Here is a 16,295-nt window from a genome sequence, read left to right as displayed (position 1 = left end):
TGCGCAGTGAACATGAAGAACGTGTGTCTAATGAGAGCTTGGTGGTGTGAGAGCTCTGATGAAATCACTCTATGTTCCTGCTCCATTCGGTTACAGGATAGGTTGATTTCATTGCATTTCTTCACCACATGACTGCAGCTCGTTTTACTCAGCACTGTGCCAGCAACGTACAGCTTTGACTGAATGCCAGCATAGTAGTAATTTCAGCTCTGCTGATATTACATTGTAGAGAACCATATCATTGACCAATCACCTGACTCATTGCTACAGTATGTGGAAACGTTGTAGAACCTGGATTAGATAATAACATTGATATGAATTATGAATAAGGGCATTCATTCACCTTATGTGAGGAGTTGCACAAGGGTCGAGTTGCACTTTGGTCCCAGTCAAATATTCTTACTTAACGCCTCAGGAAAAAAAATGTAAACAAAGATTTTGTTGTCCTTTTGTTGAGTAAAAAAACAGAAAAGTCCTTTGTACTTCTGTACCAACAGTCATACACCGATACACACAGATACGTCTTACTAACAGGTGGCTCATGCACGCCAATCATTTACAGAAGAAATAGGAATTAGATTGGCTCATTTTCTTGGCTCAAGTTTTTTAAAACTTTTACACAAGCGTGTGTAACACCTCGCTTATCTTCTCCTCTCTTATCTTTCCTTTTATTAATTTATTTCGAGCATCATTCATTGTACCGCTAAAGTGCTAACTCTCTGTACTCTGCATGTCCTTTCATCCCCTCTGTCCTCACATTTATGGCCCTAATCTCACGATTAACACCCTTTTTTTTTATTACTCAATTTACACCCACAAATGAATGCACTGATCACATTTTCCTCAACCACTTCTCCTCTCAACCATGTCCTTTCCTCATTTCTCTTCAATGCCAAGAAGCAAAAACCGGGGTTACAACAGATCATACAAAAGGAAAATAGTCATCAACAAATGAATATCAATTATACTTCTTCTCCTTCTCCCATAACAGCGTGTGTGAGCGGGGCTTGTTGAACTGCACCGAGGACCACTGCAAGGGGATGAACCAGTGTCCCGGCTCTCTGGTCTATTCGCCACGCTCCTGCCTCCTCACTTGCTCCAGTCTGGACCCCCCTGGCCAACAGCATGGGTCCACGGCCCTCCAGGGAGGCTGCCAAGAGCCCCTGTCTGGCTGTGTCTGTCCCCAGGGCACCGTGATGCTGGTGGGAGAATAGATAATACATTTTTAGCCTCCTACTGTTGTATCATTTCTGTACTACTTCAGATCCTACAAGCTCATCTTAGCTTTGTTGCTAGTTCTACAGCTAAAAGGTGCATTAATACAATGCCAGTTGAATTACGAGCATTATATGTGAGCTTTGTTCACATATGCACAGGAAATCGGACTGTTTTGTCACTAGTCTTCGCTTAAAGACCATAAAATCCATTATGTATTCATAAATCCAACATTTTATTTAGAGATACATTTTGATGTTTGTCATTTTGTATACAGTAGACAGTATTAGAAAATATATAGTTTTGAAAACTACTTGCTTGTTGGGCCAGCATCTCAACAATACTTTTTACGTTTAAACAGGGGGATAGTTGTGTTCTACCTGAGGAGTGTCCCTGTCATCATAATGGCCGACTCTACAACAGCAATGATACCATTACAAAGGACTGCAACAAATGGTAAAGTAGGATTTTGGTCAAATTTACCCAATTAAGTCTAATTAGTACAGATAATGATAATGTATCATTATAATACTATTGTATTGACTATCTATTTACATTTTGCTTATACCACATTACACAATGTGAAGTGACTTGATTGAGTGATAGATTTTTGCATAGTTGGCTTATAATCTTGAAAATCTTCACCTATAATAACATGCCAAAAATGGGGCAGCAAGATTGAAAGTGGTTACATTTAAAAGTAAAGAACAATAACATTCTTTCAGTTCTCTATATAATATATTGAAAAGTGAAAGAATTGTTGGCATTGTTCACAAAAGTATACAGTATATTATATATTTTCATTCATTCTACCACCTTTTCTTTTCTCTTTGTCTGTATCATTGTGAATGAATGCACTCTTCTTCAGTGTCTGTAAGGAGCGTCGCTGGCACTGCGGCCAGGCTGTGTGCGGTGGCGTGTGCGTGGCCACGGGCGACCCCCACTACGTGACGTTCGACGGGCGCAGCTACTCCTTCCTGGGAGACTGCCAGTACATGTTGGCCCAGGAGACGGACGGCCTGTTCAGCGTCACGGCGGAGAACGTGCCCTGTGGGAGCACGGGCGTCACATGCACCAAGTCTGTCACCCTCAGCCTGGGGAACACCGTCATACACCTGCTGAGAGGTGAGGAAGAGGAAGATCTGCTGCTGCTGTGTGTGTCTGTCTGTCTGTCTGTCTGTCTGTCTGTCTGTCTGTGTGCGTGCGTGCGTGCGTGCGTGCGTGCGTGCGCATACCCGGCACACACATGTTTTGTTCTATATCTTTCTATATTGTGACCATGACCTTTGGCATTTTTTCAATCATCTCTTACGGGGGCAGTCTGCTGATCATTACCAAAATCCATTCTCAAGTTATCTTGCTGGCAAACATACTGTGCAAACAAAACATGTTCTCCTGCGCAAATGTTCACAAAATGGCTCGTTGGAAGCTCAACTTTGAAAATGGAAATGGGGGAAGGGGGGAAAGATTCAGGGTGGGAAAGAGAGCGAGAAGGAATGAAATCTCAGCATGGAGAGTATGAGGGGGGAAAGGGAAGCACTAGAGGAGTCACCTGAACCGGACCAGAACCTAACTCTGTCTCTTTGTATCTATTTGTCTGTCAGGTAAAGCCGTGACGGTGAATGGGATGCCAGTGACTCTGCCCAAGTCCTACAGTGGCAGTGGTTTGACTCTGGAGAGAGTTGGTCTGTTCGTCTCCCTGTCTTCTCGTCTGGGGGTCACTCTGCTCTGGGATGGAGGTACCGTAGGATGCATACATTCTTACACCTACACGCACGCACACACACACACACACACACACACACACACACACACACACACACACACACACACACACACACACACACACACACACACACACACACACACTCACACAAACGCTACTGTTCAAACAAGCGTTTGCGGAAGGTCCTTGATTGTATTTTGTCTGCTGTCTTGATTGATTTAATGACTTATGCTTTGTTTATAATCCTATTGTGTGTAAAGCACTTTGTACTTACTTACTTACTTACTTACGCCATCAGGCATGCGTGTGTACGTGCGCCTGGCGCCACACCTGCGGGGGCGTGTGGGTGGTCTGTGCGGTAACTTTGATGGCGACGCGGACAACGACTTCACCACGCGGCAGGGCATCATGGAGTCGACGCCCGAGCTGTTTGGAAACTCCTGGAAGATGAGCCCCTCCTGCCCAGACGTGGCAGACCAGGACCTCACAGACCCGTGCACTGTGAGTGGAACACAGTACATGTGCACACATGCATAGTCTCTCTCACACACACACATAGGGTTGCAACAGTTAATCAAACTAACACATTTATACCCCAAATTGTTGACTTACAAGCTCACAATGCATCATTGACATACATTTCTTATGATCCAAAAAATGTAGAATTAATCAATAGAATAATCGCTACGAAAATAATCAATACTGTAGTTGCAGCTCTATACACACACACATACACACACACGCGCACACGCACACACGCACACACGCACACACGCAAACATTGACTAAAGTCAAACTCCTATTCTCCCCAGCTGAACCCCCACAGACAGCCATGGGCCAGGAAGAGGTGTGCGGTACTGACCCAGGATGTGTTCTCCGTCTGCCACGCCGAGGTGCCTTTCCAACAGTACTACGACTGGTGTGTCTTTGACGCCTGTGGGTGAGTGACTGTGCTGACTTGAGGAAAGTCATTTCCACCATATTATGTATTTATCATGATTCATGTCCATGCATTCATATCCAGTACATCCCTTCACTCTGTGTTTGACCGTTCTGTGTTTTCTGTTGTGTTGCGTGCGTAGCTGTGACTCGGGCGGGGACTGTGAGTGTCTGTGTACGGCAATATCTGCCTACGTTGAGGAGTGCAACCGCCGAGGCGTCTACGTCCGCTGGAGGTCCCAGGAGCTCTGTCGTAAGTCTAGGACTTGTAGATCTGCTATTTTCAAACATTTTTGTACTTTCACTTTTGGTACTTTAAGTACATTTTGATACCAATACTTTTGTACTTTTACTCAAGTAAATGTTGAATCCCAGACTTTTACTTTTAACAGAGTACTTCTATATTGCAGCATTGATACTTTTACTTAAGTAAAACATTTGAGTACTTTTTCCATCACTGCCGTTTTTTGTTTTTGCTTGATCTACTTGCTAATTATTTTCTTTTTTCTCTTTCCTGTGACAATCTTCACTCTATACTCTTTCTCTCCCCTCTCCCCCTATTTCTCTCCCTCTTGCTCTCCCTCTTGCTCCACAGCCTTGCAGTGTGAGAACGGTCTGGTGTACGAGCCCTGTGGTGCCGCCTGCTCTCCTTCGTGTCCCAGTGCCGAGCAGCAGAGCTCCGACTCCCAGTGCAGCGCCCTCTCCTGTGTGGAGGGCTGCTTCTGCCCCGCCGGCACCGTCCAACACGGTAACACAACATCTTTACAGATGGGGGGGAGTCCGCAGCCAAACACATATCAGTTTGGGGGTTGAGAACCGCTGATGTAATGTAATGCGTTTCATCATGGTAGAACATCAGTCTGTGTACTGTCTAAACGCGCAGTATGTTCTGCTGTGTCCATATATAGACGAATCCACAGACGCGCTTATGAAATGTGTGTTTCCTCCACCATCCAGGTGATGGCTGCGTCGTGCCCTCTGAGTGTCCATGTGCTTGGGAGGGTTCCATGTTTCCACCTGGGACCAGCATCTCTCAGCACTGTCAGAACTGGTCAGTCAATCGATCAATCAATGAAGGTTTTTGAAGAGTGTGCAGTTAAATAAACAAAATGTATAAGATTTTCACATTTTATGTTCTGTGAAGTATTCTTATCAATAAAATACGGACAAGAGAAGTCAATGAATTAAAGATTGAATACAACTAATGTACAGTATATGAGTGGTTCACAAAGTGTATGTGTGTTTGTGCTCTATCTGTCCATGTGTAGATGCATGGTTGCCGTGTATATAAATGTATCTGTTTCTGTGTTTGTGTGTCTGTGTGTGCGTGTCCAGCTCCTGTGTGGACGGTGCGTGGCAGTGTTTGGGGGTGGCCTGCGTTCCTCCCTCACCTTCCTGTCAGGAGTCAGATTTCCGCTGTGCGGGCGGCCGATGCATCCCGTCCCAGTGGGTGTGCGACAACGAGGACGACTGTGGAGACGGCTCGGATGAGATCTGCCCTTCCACGTGCGGTCCAGATCAGTTCCACTGCACCAGCAGGCCGAGGTGAATTCACCCACAGCTTAACACGGGTTCTCCAGGGGTTCCTTGAAGGGGTTCCAGTGCGTACCCAGCTAAATTAGGAACAGTTTAAACACTTAAGCCCTATCTTATTTTAAAATGTTAATGATGTGCGGCGAGCTTGTAGATTGGCCTTTTTTTTTATATCTTGCAAAATGTTGACACCTTTTCTCTTATGTCCCTGTCCATGGCACACAATCTTTTCAAATAGAGGCCCGCGGCCAAATACATATCAATTTGAGGGTCCTTGACATGAAAATTGCATGAAAATTGAGGAAACGTATTTCCACAATCTGTACAATAACCATGCCTCACTTAATACATAAAATGCATCCATCCATATACATCCATACAGAAATGTTTACATATATTTTTTTTTAAATGTTTGGACTTATTTTTAATATATATATTTTTATTTTAACCCTGCAGTGGTCCCTGTTTGGACCTTTCCCTGCGCTGTGACGGGCGCCCAGATTGTGCTGACCAATCGGACGAGGAGTTCTGCGGGCCTGCCACCCCGATGCCCCTGTGCCCGCCGGGAGAGTTCCAGTGTGCCAATGGGAAGTGCCTTCCCGGGAACCGCGTATGTGACGGGCGGCTAGACTGTGGCTTCGCCGATGGCTCTGATGAGCAAGGTGGGTGGGATGGAATTATCTGTGTTGATACAGAATACACCTTTAACTGTGTTAAGCCCAGTTCATAATCGCCCAAATAAGGATGCAGGGGTGTCCGTGTGGACTCATGAAGGACTCAAAGCGGGCTGTATCCATCTTGTTTTGGGTCTGTGGACTCTGCGCATACCTGTCCAAGGGAAATGTTGCTTGACTTTGAAAGGCAATGAACTCCTTCCGTGTACGCATCCTTTCCTTGTCTAAGCGGCTTAAGGCATCATTGTGTCAAGTACTGTTATCTTCATAATTAAATGATAAAAACTCACATACAGTAGATTTGATTTGATTGTGTGTCTGCAATGGTTACTGTACAGTACTGTAAGTGTGAGTCTCTCCTCTGTGTCAGACTGTGGCGTGGTGTGTGATGAGGGTGAGTTCCTGTGCGCCGGAGGACGCTGCATCCTCTACCTCCACAGATGTGATGGACACGATGACTGCGGGGACCTGAGTGATGAACGAGGGTGTGTTACAATATCTGTCTATGTCTGCTTCTGCTTCTCAGTGTCGGGGCAACCCTGACCCTAACCTTAACCACATTATCCCGGGTGTCCCTATTTTGGGATGTCATTAGGGAATTATTTAAAGTTATTAAAGAAATTGCATAAATATCCAACACGTGAGCTTGAAGATCTGCTATATTTGTCATGTGAAGTATATAGAGCTTGTGTTAAACTTAACCCGGAACCATTGAAAGAGAGACCCATAGACTTCCACTGTAAACAGATCATTTGTTTCAATGTGCTCAGAGATAACAACAAGAACAAGGAGAATGGGGAAGTAACGCTTGCCGTGTGGTGACCGATAGTTCCAAACAACTGTTAGTTGCAGGGTTGAATCCCATTCATATTCATTGTTTATGATTGAAGCACGCCTACTACGTGAACCATGTGATTGCATCAGGGTGAGAGAGAAATAGTGCCGTAACTCCCTCTTTCGATCGGTCTGCCCTAACCCACACTACATGGGTTAAAGTGGTGCACACAGTTTACAACAAGAAGCTGACAATAGCTTTCCTTCTATCTAATTGCAATTGATTTAACCTGTTAAGCTGAATAGGGTTAGCCATACAGCAGACAATACAACAGTACCAAGAAGTTTACACAACAGCGTTTCAGAATGTTCATTGCGTAGTAGATGATGTCATCAGTATACTATAATAGTGTTTATTGGTCGTTAGGTGTGTGTGCGCTCCAGGGGAGTTCCAGTGTCCTGGGAACCAGTGTGTCCCTCCAGACAGAGTGTGTGACGGTCACAGAGACTGTCCCTCGGGAACAGATGAAGCTGTCTGTCCAAGCAAAGGTACAAAGACGTGAAAGGAATGAAAATGACAAATGAGTACAAATAATTGGTGTACGTTTGTGATATGGGGACGTTTGTTAAGCCTGTGACCTCTCTGTGTGTGTGTGTGTGTGTGTGTGTGTGTGTGTGTGTGTGTGTGTGTGTGTGTGTGTGTGTGTGTGTGTGTGTGTGTGTGTGTGTGTGTGTGTGTGTGTGTGTGTGTGTGTGTGTGTGTGTGTGTGTGTGTGTGTGTGTGTGTGTTGACAGTGACCTGTGCCCCAGGCCAGTTTGCCTGTAGCGATGGTACCTGTGTGAACGGGTCCAAGCTGTGTGACGGAGTGACAGACTGTCCTGACGGAGAGGACGAGAACAAGACCAGCTGTCACCCCGCTGCCGTGGCAACGTCACCCCCACCCGTCACGCCGTCTGCAGGTTAATGCCAATGTGACTAGGATGTTGAGAGAGGAGGATTGGCTGTCTTCTATGTGTTCTTAAATATAAAATTTCTTAGAGTAGAGAGTTTAAACATTTTAAGGAGCGTTTGAATAGGGGAAAATGATTTATTTTGTCCCCTTGGAGTCAGGTTAGAACCCTTTTACAAAGGTGTTGAAAGCTGGGTCTTTCCCATGGCTATTATCTCTTCTCTTCTCTTCTCTTCTCTTCTCTTCTCTTCTCTTCTCTTCTCTTCTCTTCTCTTCTCTTCTCTTCTCTTGTCTTGTCTTGTCTTGTCTTGTCTTGTCTTGTCTTGTCTTGTCTTGTCTTGTCTTGTCTTGTCTTGTCTTGTCTTGTCTTGTCTTGTCTTGTCTTGTCTTGTCTTGTCTTGTCTTGTCTTGTCTTCTCTTCTCTTCTCTTCTCTTCTCTTCTCTTCTCTTCTCTTCTCTTCTCCTCTCCTCTCATAACATCAGTCTTCTAACTCCTCCTCTGTCTCCTAACTCCAGCCTGTAGGTCGTATGAGTTTTCCTGTGCCAGCGGTGGGCAGTGTGTGCCCCAGGCCTGGCGTTGTGACGGAGAGACAGACTGTATGGACGGCAGTGATGAGCAGCACTGTCCCTCAGCCCCCTGTGGCCCCGGCCAGGTGTCCTGTCTCAGCGGGGACCAGTGTGTGGACTACCAGCAACTCTGTGATGGGACCCCTAACTGCAGAGATGCCTCAGACGAGAGCGTGGACAACTGCGGTTAGTTGTTAGTTAGTCCTTCGGGGACCCTGGTGTCTAAACCAGTTTGTGTTCCAACAACGGCACCCGTGTCTCCTCTTCAGTTTGAAAACTGAAAAAAGCATTCAATTCAATTTATATTTATCCATCTATCTATATTTGATCTTTCATCCAGGCTCTACTTGGATACCTCCCTGCCCAGGCAGCTTCTCGTGTGATAACCGTACCTGTGTGAACATGTCACGAGTGTGCGACGGCCTTCCAGACTGTCCCCATGGCGAGGATGAGCTAGTGTGTGGTGAGTTGTAAACTGGAGACGTAGAACTTGAACAATGCGTATCCTGTGAGCTATAGTTCAGGCGGATGTTTGAGCGGACAACATTTAGGATAACAATCTGTTTGCCTTATCTGGTTCTCTTGTTCTTCTCAAAAAACACAGATAAGACAGTTTCACCGGTGCCCCCTGGTGGTCGGAACACCACCGTCACCTGTCCTGAATTCACCTGCATGGATGGATCATGCGTCCCCTTCAAAGCGGTAAGGCTATTTCTCCATTGTGAGCAGAAACGAAATGACGGCCACGGTTGGAAAATTAAAGAGAAGTTGGAAGAAGACTTTATCTCCCTCCACCACCCTTGTTACAACTTCTCTTCTCTTCTCTTCTCTTCACGTCTTGTCCCGTCTCCTCCCTCTTCCTCTTCCTCCCTAGGTGTGCAATGGTGTAGCAGACTGTCAGGACTCCCAGCTAGCACCTCTAGGGGGCCCCTCTGATGAGCAGGGCTGTAGAAGCTGGGACTCGTGGGGTCTGTGGAGCCCCTGCAGTGTCTCCTGTGGGACAGGATCAATGAGCAGACAGAGGTCGTGCCCTGCAGGGGACCCCCTGCGTGGGTGTCTGGGCCAGGACGTTCAGAGACAACAGTGTTTCAACACCACCTGCCCAGGTCAGCACTCAATACTTATACAATAGAATGTAAAAGAGTACAATAGAACTTCATAGTTTGGGCATGGCCAGAATGTTTGCTTAGGTTCAAGGTTCAAGGTTCAACTTTATTAGTGTCCCAAAAGGGCAAATAGGTTTACAGCAAGAGTTAGCAAAACATATTACATACATTAAACATATCTCTCGCTGCCGGTCGCTGCGTGCGCATGCGCCCTGTTCCCTCATTGCAAGAATTGGGGGGGGGGGGGGGGGGGAAGCACTACTCTTAAGTACGGTACAATTGCATTAACCACTTAAGTTCTGTATACTTTGTTGTACGGCAAATAATAGTGGGAAAAAAACAGCTATTCTTTTGCTATTCTAGAAAATATTGGGAAATTTGAGACATGTTTTGAAACTCTTAGAAGATTTTTGAAGAAAGAAAAGAAAAGGAAAATGTGTTTTAACTTGTAAAAGGTTTTTAATACTTTTTCTAACGTTTTGACCATTTTCTCCTAAAATGCCCAAAATAGGGAACGCAGATGTAAAGTGGTTAAAGCAATTACAAGAGCAAAATCATCAGTCTTACATGACGTGAAGGATAGTGTTTCTGTACTGTAACTGCACTGTGTGTCTGTGTCTCCCCAGTGGACGGCCAGTGGTTGCCATGGGTCGGGTGGTCCAACTGCTCCAGTGGCTGTGGCGGCGTGGAGGTCCGACACAGAGGCTGTATCCCACCTCGCTACGGGGGCAGAGACTGCTCTCAGCTCCCTGGAGACTCAGGCCTGGCCATGGAGATCAGTAAGGACCTTCATGACGTGGTTCCCATAAAACGAGAAAACAAGGCTTTGAAATGCAATTAATGTCGACATCCCATGAAAAACAGGGCTTACAATAAAAGCAGCAAAAGGAGAATTATGAACACTCTGAACAGGATCACAAAATGGAAAATTAATCCTCTCTCTCTCTCTCTCTCTCTTTCCTCTCCCTCCTTCCATTTCTTTCTTTTTCTCATCCTCTTCCAGAGCCATGCCCCGACGATGGTTGTGCCAACACCAGCTGTCCCAGTGGCCTGACGAGACACAGCTGTGCCCCGTGTCCAGTGTCCTGTGCTCATGTCAGCAGTGGCACAACCTGTGACCCCAAAGCACCCTGCTTCTCAGGTCAGTCAGAGTGCAATAGTTTTCTTTTTAATTGCTGTACGTTGAGGCATAATGCCAGTTAGGGGTAAAAGAATAGATTAGTCCATCAACAGAAAATGTAGCATGTAAACATATTTGCACCTATTTATTCACTGTCATTGCTATGTACAAGTTACAACGTACAAGTCATTTCAAGATGTCTGTTTGGTTTCAGTTCAGTCTGCTTGTGTTCAGTTAACTTGTGATGAGCTTTCATCATCATTTTGTACTTAGCCACCTTATTTTACCATTATTTTAAGCTAAAAATGTATCACTTTGATTCACTGAATAATCAAAAAGATTATCACCACGTGAATCTAGCAAGTAATCCTTTATATAACACATTACTGTATTAGCTAGCACTGTTTAGATGTGTGCCATAGATGTTTGTATATCAAGCTACAGTATGATGGATCTTTAATGTTTTCCTTCCACTCGTCTAACTTGACCTCCAGGGTGCTGGTGTCCAGAGGGCCGTGTGATGAGCCACACCCAGCAGTGTGTGTTGCCAGAGGATTGTGTGTGTGAGGTGGCCGGGGTGCGCTACTGGCCAGGCCAGCAGGTGAAGGTGGACTGTCAGATCTGCGTGTGTGAGAGAGGGCGGCCTCAACGCTGTCGGCCCAACCCAGAGTGTTCAGGTCAGTCTGGTCAACGCACGCAAGCACATGTTTTGATTACTTTTGAAAGCGGGTTTTTCATTAGTTTTAGTGTTTTTGTCTTTTTTATTGTAATATGGATTAGTCAGGGGTGAGGTCAGGTCAGAAAGCTAATCTTCAAGCTCACAAAACATCGCATCGATCATTATTTTGGAAGATTCTTGACAAGGACTAAAACTAAGGACAGTTTCTATATGATTTTAGTTAGTTAGTTTTGTAATCACACAACATATTTTTCTGTTAGTTACAGTTTTTTTGTAAAGACTCTTTACTTGAAATGAAATTATTATTTCATTTAACTAAAATGTTTTTTGGGCAGTTTTAGTCCAGTTTTAGTCATGTTAGTTTTAGTTAACTATAATATTTACATTACATTACATAATGTGTGCTAATCTGAGTTCCCAGAAGTTTTCGCCAGCTCTGGCGAGGAACTTCTGGGCCAGAGCCCTGGTATTTGTGGGCGGGATGTACCTTACGCTCTGAATCTGAGCGGACACGCCTCTTACCGGTCTGAGAGCTGTGCAACTCGTCTAAAAAGTCCGACGAGAGGCAAACAGCAGTACACAACAATGGCGGCCGAAATTTCTCAAGGGGAAATTGCTTCCCGTCGATCCTATTTAGATGCAACACCCACTGCATGTGGATCCCGCCCCCTTTTCTTCATTGGCTGTTGATTTGAATCACAACGCAGTGGCCGCGCCCCTGCTGTCCAAGCTCCGACGCTAACCCTCCCAGACTAAATGTGTGCCAACTAGGTTGTTGTCAAATGATGTTGTCAAAGTCAAAGATATAAATATGTATACTGTACATGGCTCTTTGAATTCTAGCAGCTATCTAACTGTAACTGTGTCTCGCTGCTAGTGCACTGTGGCTGGTCATCGTGGTCGGAGTGGGGCGAGTGTTTGGGACCCTGCGGGGTTCAGAGTGTGCAGTGGTCCTTCCGCAGCCCTAACAACCCTGTTAACCATGGAGACGGAAGCACGTGTAGAGGGATCTACCGCAAAGCCCGCCGGTCAGTACCCATCCTCTACATCAGATCAAGCATCTGCCTGTTAAAGCAGCAATCCATTTAGAGCCATTTCAGATTCATGTCCTACCCAGGATTCGAACTCGAGCACCAACATGTCCACAGCTAGGCTGAGACGGAAATTTCCTCTGGGCAGGGGAGATATTACACTTTGAGCTTAATAGGCTCTATGCACAGCCACCATATTGGATAGACATTGGGCCTCTTCCTTACTTCCTTCACAGGTGTTACCAATGATACTAATGAAGGCTCTGCTCCATTCTGGTCAAACAGAGTCAGAGTGCTGATAGTGTTGCATGTTGGATCACTGGAAACGCTCTGCTACCTCAAAGTGTGGTCCAGGGACCCTCATGGTTCCTTGAGGGGGTTTCAAAGGGCCCCTTACGGGTGTGTAACTCTGAGAGGGTACAAATGGAACCAAATGGACCGTAAGGGTCCATTTGGTTCCATTTGTACCCTCTCAGAATTATGGGGGTCCTTGAACTCAAAAAGTTTGAGAACCATTGTGCTACACTTACAGCCTTCATTAGTATCATTGGTAACACCTTGATTAAAATAACTTTTTATTCACTAAATAAAGTTATGGATTGCAGCTTTAACCTTTCGTAATTGAGATCATTCATTCTCCACTTGGGTTTATGCAGGCGTGCATGTTTTCCACTCCTGCATTTGTGTGCATAGATAAAGAGTTGTGCATGATGTACTGTGTTGTCTCCATGTGTGTGCAGCTGCCAGACGGCCCCATGTGAGCAGTGTGAGCATCAGGGCGGGTCCCATGCCGTGGGACAGAGGTGGAAGACGGGCCAGTGCCGCCTGTGTGTCTGTCTGCCAAACCTCACTGTGCACTGCTCCCCCTACTGCCCATACGCCGCCACTGGATGCCCCCTGGTAAGTACAGACATGTCCAGTGGTGTAATGGTGATTTTTATTTTTCAGGGGAACGGTATTTTAATGACGTCACATGCACGCGCGCACACGCTCACCGCCACCGGTAAACCTGCTATGCAAAGTAGCCATTTGGGTACTTGGCTCGTGAATAGGGGGTTAAAAGATTACCAGTGGAACGCCGTGGTGTCCCCTGTAGCGACCAAAACGCCACTGGACATGTCTATTGGTGCGCGTGCGCGTGCGCGTGCGTGACATATTTTTAGTACAAAATAATAGTAAAAATAGCGCAGTACCCTCCCTCAGTTTTCTTTTTGCAAAACGAACCCTGTGTGTATGTTTTAATTCAAGTGTAAAATTGCGTGTGGTCTTTACATATTTGCAGCTACAGTATTTCCCGCATATGATCCCACGATTGTTTTGTCACATTTTCCTTTGGTTGTGTTATCTTGTGTGAATATTGCGCTGCTGGCTCTCTTTTCAAACCTTGTTGTTTGATTTCACTGCTCATAGTCTCATCCCATAGCAACTCCGATGTGTTTCCTTTTGTTCCCACAGGGCCAGAGTCTAGTGCCTGGGGAGGGAGACATGTGTTGCCACTGCCAAGGTAAAGACACAGCCATGGTTGGACTGTTTACATTAGTTAATCAGCGTTTCTGCTTTGTGTCGGACAAAATCAACTCCATTAACTTGCCTAAATCCACTCAATGGTTCTTTACAATATCTTGTCTGGCCGCTGTCCATTGTGCAATGGATCATTTTGGGCTGAGTCATGTGTCAGTGAATGTGCGGGTGTGTGAATATATGTGTGTCAGCTATATCATTGTTTCATTTGACATTTTCTTTTCTTTTCTTATACTGCAGCAGACAATGCCACCTTCCCAGTGACGAGCCCTGCACCAGTGCCCGCCAAAACAACAGAGGGCAATACACCCACAGTGCCGACCTATCCACTTCCTCCTGCTGGTTAGTATCCTTTCTCTTTGAAAAGAATTGACCATATTCAGGGGGTGGACATTTTGTGATGTCAGAGCAAAATGCACCAGGGTGTAAAATGAAAACGTCTCTTCTCCTCTCCTATCCTCTATCTCCAGATGAGTGCTGGTCTCCTCTGGGGGTCCAGTCCCTCCCAGCATCCAGTTTCAGAGCCTCGTCCCACCAGCCCGGTCACCCCCCTGAGTCTGCTCGGCTCTACGGCCGCAACCCCCACCGGGACCTGCAGGCATGTTTTGGAAAAGCCCATGATACCACATGTTGATGTTAACATTCCTTTACTGAGCATTCTTTTTTTTACATGTGATCTTGAAAGTTAATTAGAAAGTGATAAATAGACAATTAGACAATATGAGAAGAAAGAAATATGGAGTTAAACCTTTTTTAATGTGTACATATCTATAGGAAACATTTGAGAAGTATTACACCGGCTGGCTGACTTCACAGCTGTGTAATTTCATTTCAGTTTACAATGTCCTTGCAATTGTTTTGATTGTATTGATGTTTATGTACAGTACAGCCAGTGATGCAAATAAGCTAAATTAGAACAAAATTTAACAAAAACTAAATGACACAATTTCAAATGTAAATTCAACAAAAGTCCATGTGTCTGTATTATGTTGAATTTTGGGTGAGAAATCATAGAAGTTACTAGCCAGAGTTCTGTGGTTTAACTGAAATCCCTCTGTTTGCAGGGCTGGAGTCCAGAGCCTGAGGAGTATAAAGACCTGCCACAGAGAAGTCCTGATGGGAATGGCGGCAGCACACAGAGCCCTTACCTCCAGGCAGACCTGCTGAAACCATACAACATGACTGGTAAACAGACACACCTAGCATGCATGTTTGTGTCAAACCATTTTAAACGTAGGAGGGATGCTGTAAGTAAGATTATGGCACTGGCCCTTTAACCACTTATAACCTCTATACTTGACTGGGGTCGGCTCTTTAATTGTTCCACTCATCTTCCCCTCATACACCAAATCTATTTAAACCAGAAATAGCCCATCTACAAGCTCACAGCGAGTTGCAACTCAATCTTGTAGATCAGTTATTTTCAGTGTTGTACAGTATTTACAAATTTCAATACTTTTACTTATATTCCACTACATCTCAGAGGCAAATATTATACTTTTACTCCACTACAATTATTTGAAAACTTTAGTTACTATTTAGTAGATTTTGATTATTCTTACAAAACATTGTAACCCACTTCAGCCCTATATACATTACGGCCATTTTAAAATAGCCGATCTGCAAGCTCACAATATGTCGCATCGCGACACATTGTGAGCTTGTAGATCTGCTATTTTCAAAAGATTTTTATACATTTTATACATTTGAAAACTTGTGAAATGGGACATTCTGCATAATGAGTACTTTCTACTTTTGGTACTTTAAGTACATTTTGATACCAATACTTTTGTACTTTTACAAAACTAAATTTTGAATTCTGGACTTTTACTTGTAACCGAATACTTCTACATTGCAGTATTGATACTTTAAAATAAAATATGTGTTCACTTTTTCCACCACTGGTTATTTTCGGCAAATGTGCCCCCAGAATAAATAGCCTAGGGTTCAAGTGAAGGCAAAGAAGTTGAAAGTTCTAGGTGCGACTCCACATCCTGGTTCTCATCTACAATTGTCCATGCTTCAGTATTTATTCAGTCATTAGTGTGTGGAAAGTGTTAACCCAAGATAATCCGGTTTCAGTTTGCATCTAAATGCCCTCTCACTGTTTTTCTGACTCTCCCAATCCCTCTGTCCACCAAGGTGTGCTGACCCAGGGCGGGGGAGCGTTTGACACCTTTGTGTCCAGTTTCTACCTGCAGTTTAGTGTGAATGGGCGTCAGTGGTACACGTACCAGGAACTCCTCACTGACGCTCGGCCCAGAGCCAAGGTACAGTATTAGAGCTCAGACATTGTACTGTAACAATTATTTAACTTTAACCACTTAAACCCTATTTACTTTGTTGTACAGGGTTCCCCAGGGGTCTATACTTGGTCCCCTCCTTTTTTCAGCTCTACTCCAAATTGCAGAAAATAGCTGATCTACAAGCTCACAACGTATCACGTTGCTACGTGTTGTG

At 44.9% G+C, this 16,295-nt stretch overlaps 1 protein-coding gene across 1 annotated transcript in view; it reads left to right on the top strand.

The window, feature by feature from the left end:
- sspo (SCO-spondin) overlaps positions 1–16,295 on the top strand; it is a gene marked incomplete at both ends in the record, with an annotated part of 112,269 nt that overhangs the window by 12,280 nt on the left and 83,694 nt on the right. Inside the window, 27 exons of the mRNA XM_084048148.1 lie at positions 992–1,202; positions 1,577–1,671; positions 2,084–2,340; positions 2,820–2,954; positions 3,240–3,442; positions 3,754–3,881; positions 4,024–4,133; positions 4,476–4,628; positions 4,838–4,931; positions 5,216–5,425; positions 5,870–6,075; positions 6,458–6,572; positions 7,289–7,410; positions 7,657–7,821; positions 8,328–8,564; positions 8,719–8,841; positions 8,983–9,080; positions 9,253–9,484; positions 10,111–10,263; positions 10,488–10,625; positions 11,099–11,281; positions 12,161–12,311; positions 13,055–13,214; positions 13,770–13,818; positions 14,243–14,433; positions 14,900–15,020; positions 15,978–16,105. Coding sequence (XP_083904274.1) covers positions 992–1,202; positions 1,577–1,671; positions 2,084–2,340; positions 2,820–2,954; positions 3,240–3,442; positions 3,754–3,881; positions 4,024–4,133; positions 4,476–4,628; positions 4,838–4,931; positions 5,216–5,425; positions 5,870–6,075; positions 6,458–6,572; positions 7,289–7,410; positions 7,657–7,821; positions 8,328–8,564; positions 8,719–8,841; positions 8,983–9,080; positions 9,253–9,484; positions 10,111–10,263; positions 10,488–10,625; positions 11,099–11,281; positions 12,161–12,311; positions 13,055–13,214; positions 13,770–13,818; positions 14,243–14,433; positions 14,900–15,020; positions 15,978–16,105 — 4,168 coding nt within the window. The remainder of the gene's footprint in view (positions 1–991; positions 1,203–1,576; positions 1,672–2,083; positions 2,341–2,819; positions 2,955–3,239; positions 3,443–3,753; positions 3,882–4,023; positions 4,134–4,475; positions 4,629–4,837; positions 4,932–5,215; positions 5,426–5,869; positions 6,076–6,457; positions 6,573–7,288; positions 7,411–7,656; positions 7,822–8,327; positions 8,565–8,718; positions 8,842–8,982; positions 9,081–9,252; positions 9,485–10,110; positions 10,264–10,487; positions 10,626–11,098; positions 11,282–12,160; positions 12,312–13,054; positions 13,215–13,769; positions 13,819–14,242; positions 14,434–14,899; positions 15,021–15,977; positions 16,106–16,295) is intronic.

The sequence above is a fragment of the Gymnoscopelus microlampas genome (genome assembly GCF_963454915.1).
Source record: "Gymnoscopelus microlampas genome assembly, chromosome: 22".
NCBI lineage: Eukaryota > Metazoa > Chordata > Actinopteri > Myctophiformes > Myctophidae > Gymnoscopelus > Gymnoscopelus microlampas.
Note: the sequence above shows the minus strand (reverse complement) of the source record. Positions and strands in the feature narration are given on the sequence as shown.